Source organism: Plasmodium gaboni, chromosome 9 (assembly GCF_001602025.1).
Source record: "Plasmodium gaboni strain SY75 chromosome 9, whole genome shotgun sequence".
Lineage (NCBI taxonomy): Eukaryota > Apicomplexa > Aconoidasida > Haemosporida > Plasmodiidae > Plasmodium > Plasmodium gaboni.
Window position 1 is genome coordinate 838,764 of NC_031489.1, and position 2,251 is coordinate 841,014.

At 18.3% G+C, this 2,251-nt stretch overlaps 1 protein-coding gene across 1 annotated transcript in view; it reads left to right on the forward strand.

The window, feature by feature from the left end:
• PGSY75_0924200 (hypothetical protein) overlaps positions 1–1,888 on the forward strand; it is a gene marked incomplete at both ends in the record, with an annotated part of 3,189 nt that extends 1,301 nt beyond the window's left edge. The window contains one exon of the mRNA XM_018785649.1: positions 1–1,888. This exon is cut by the window's left edge and continues 1,301 nt beyond it. Within this exon, the coding sequence (XP_018641990.1) occupies positions 1–1,888 (1,888 nt within the window).
• Between the last annotated feature and the right edge of the window lie 363 nt (positions 1,889–2,251).

Sequence of the window (2,251 nt, forward strand, 5' to 3'; positions counted from 1 at the left end):
TAATTATGAAAATAATTATGATAATAATAATTATGATAATAATAATTGTGATAATAATAATTGTGATAATAATAATTGTGATAGTATCCTCTTGAGCAATTCATATGACAATTATCTTAATGATAAAAACATTTCAAAACAAACACACAATACAATTAATGAACACAATAAGAATAATCAACAAACAGTTTTCAATCTTGATCACGTAATTACAAATTCTTTAAATGAATCGCACACATGTGATATTGAAAATATTCAAAGGGAAGAAAATTATAGTAATAATCATAATAATCATCATCATAATAATTTTATTTATCCAGATAATATATATAATAAAGAAAATATTAATTTTGATGATATTAAAAAAAATGATTATTTAAAAAACGGAAATGTAACAACTAATAATAATAGTTCAATTATAAATAATATTATAGATTATGAATATAAAAATATTCAACTTAATAAAAGAAATTATATTTATTTACAAAAAAAATTATATACAATTAAAAATATAATTATATCAAAAATATTGTTAATATATATTATGAAATATATATTTAGTCATATTGATAATAATATATTATATGCACACTCTGATTTAATATGTGAAAATTTAGAATTAATTCCTCCTATGCTAGTTACAAATTTTATATTTACAATTGGTACTTGTAAATATATTGATGAATTTTGTATGTTTATGCTAGCCAAATATGTTCAAAATAATATTCAAAATTATACATGCAATGAAATTAGTATTATTGTAAATACATATGCTGATGCTTCATTGGAAGATGTGAGTTTTTATGAAACTATTTGTGATTATATGAAATGTCATTTTAATAAATTTTCTTCTATCGATATTATTAAAATAATTTATGCATTTTCAAAAGTTAGAATACGTGATATAGAATTATTAAAAATGTCTTATGAAAAAATTAACCATTATTTAAATGAAAGAGAAAAAAAATTTGATATTAATATGCAACTCAAAATGATGGATTATAAAAAAACAAATGAAAACAAAAAATATATGCAATCACAAAATTATTTAAAAATTAAAAAAAATGCTAATAATAATACACAAAATTATTATACTAATAATATGTGTAATAATAATAATACAAATATATTACAAAATAAAGAGAATATTAAAAAAAATAATTATGTTATTAATAAATATTTATGTGCATATGCTTTAATTGCAGCAGGGAAATTAGATTATGTTGAAAATGTAGATAAATTATTTATACATTTAAAAGAAAGTATAATAAATGATGGTATTGATATAAGAGGAATCTTATGGATGCCTATAGCAATTACAAGCTTTTTAAGTTCACAATGTATATTTAATTTCTTACCAGTATATATCAATTTAATAAATCAAGCTTTTAAAAAAACACAATCACCAAAATTACTCTCTTTATTAATAAGAAGACATAATATATTATTACATACAATCGAAACAGATATTATACCTAAAAAATATATAGATAAAATATCTTTAAATAATCTTTATCATATATGTAAAAGTAAAAAAGATAATTCAAAAGAAAAAGTATTTGTTCCAGATAGCTCAACATTCCATATTGAAGTTTCCAATGCATTATTATCATTAGATATACCACACCAAAAAGAAGTAAACATTTATCCCTTTACAATTGATATATATATTCAAACATCACAAAATATAAATGAAGAACAACTAAAAAAACACAATTCTACTAGTTCATATCAAATGAATCAAAATAATATCAACACTAAATTTAAAAAAACTAATACATCTATGTATGAACACGATACAAATTTTGAGCAAACATTTGAAAACAAAAAGGTAAAGCATAAATCAAAGAATAAAAATGAGGTATATACGGAAATACCATTTATGTAAAGTATAAAAAAAAAAATACACACATATATGTATACATTATAAATATTATATATATATTATATATATATAAGCTAACCATTTATTTTTATTTCAAAAAAAAAAAAAAAAATTTTTTGGCTTGTCGCCAATATTTTTCCTGACCACATCATATTTGTTTTTGTTACCATACATTTTAATTCAATATTTTTGTTATAATTCATTTAAATTATAATATAAACAAAAATAAACTATTTTTAATTCTATTTAATTAAGTCTTTTTTTTTTTTTTTTTTTTTTTTATATTTATAATGAAAGAAAGGTATACGACACACACGCAAATGTATATACATATATATATAAATATATATATATATATATATATAT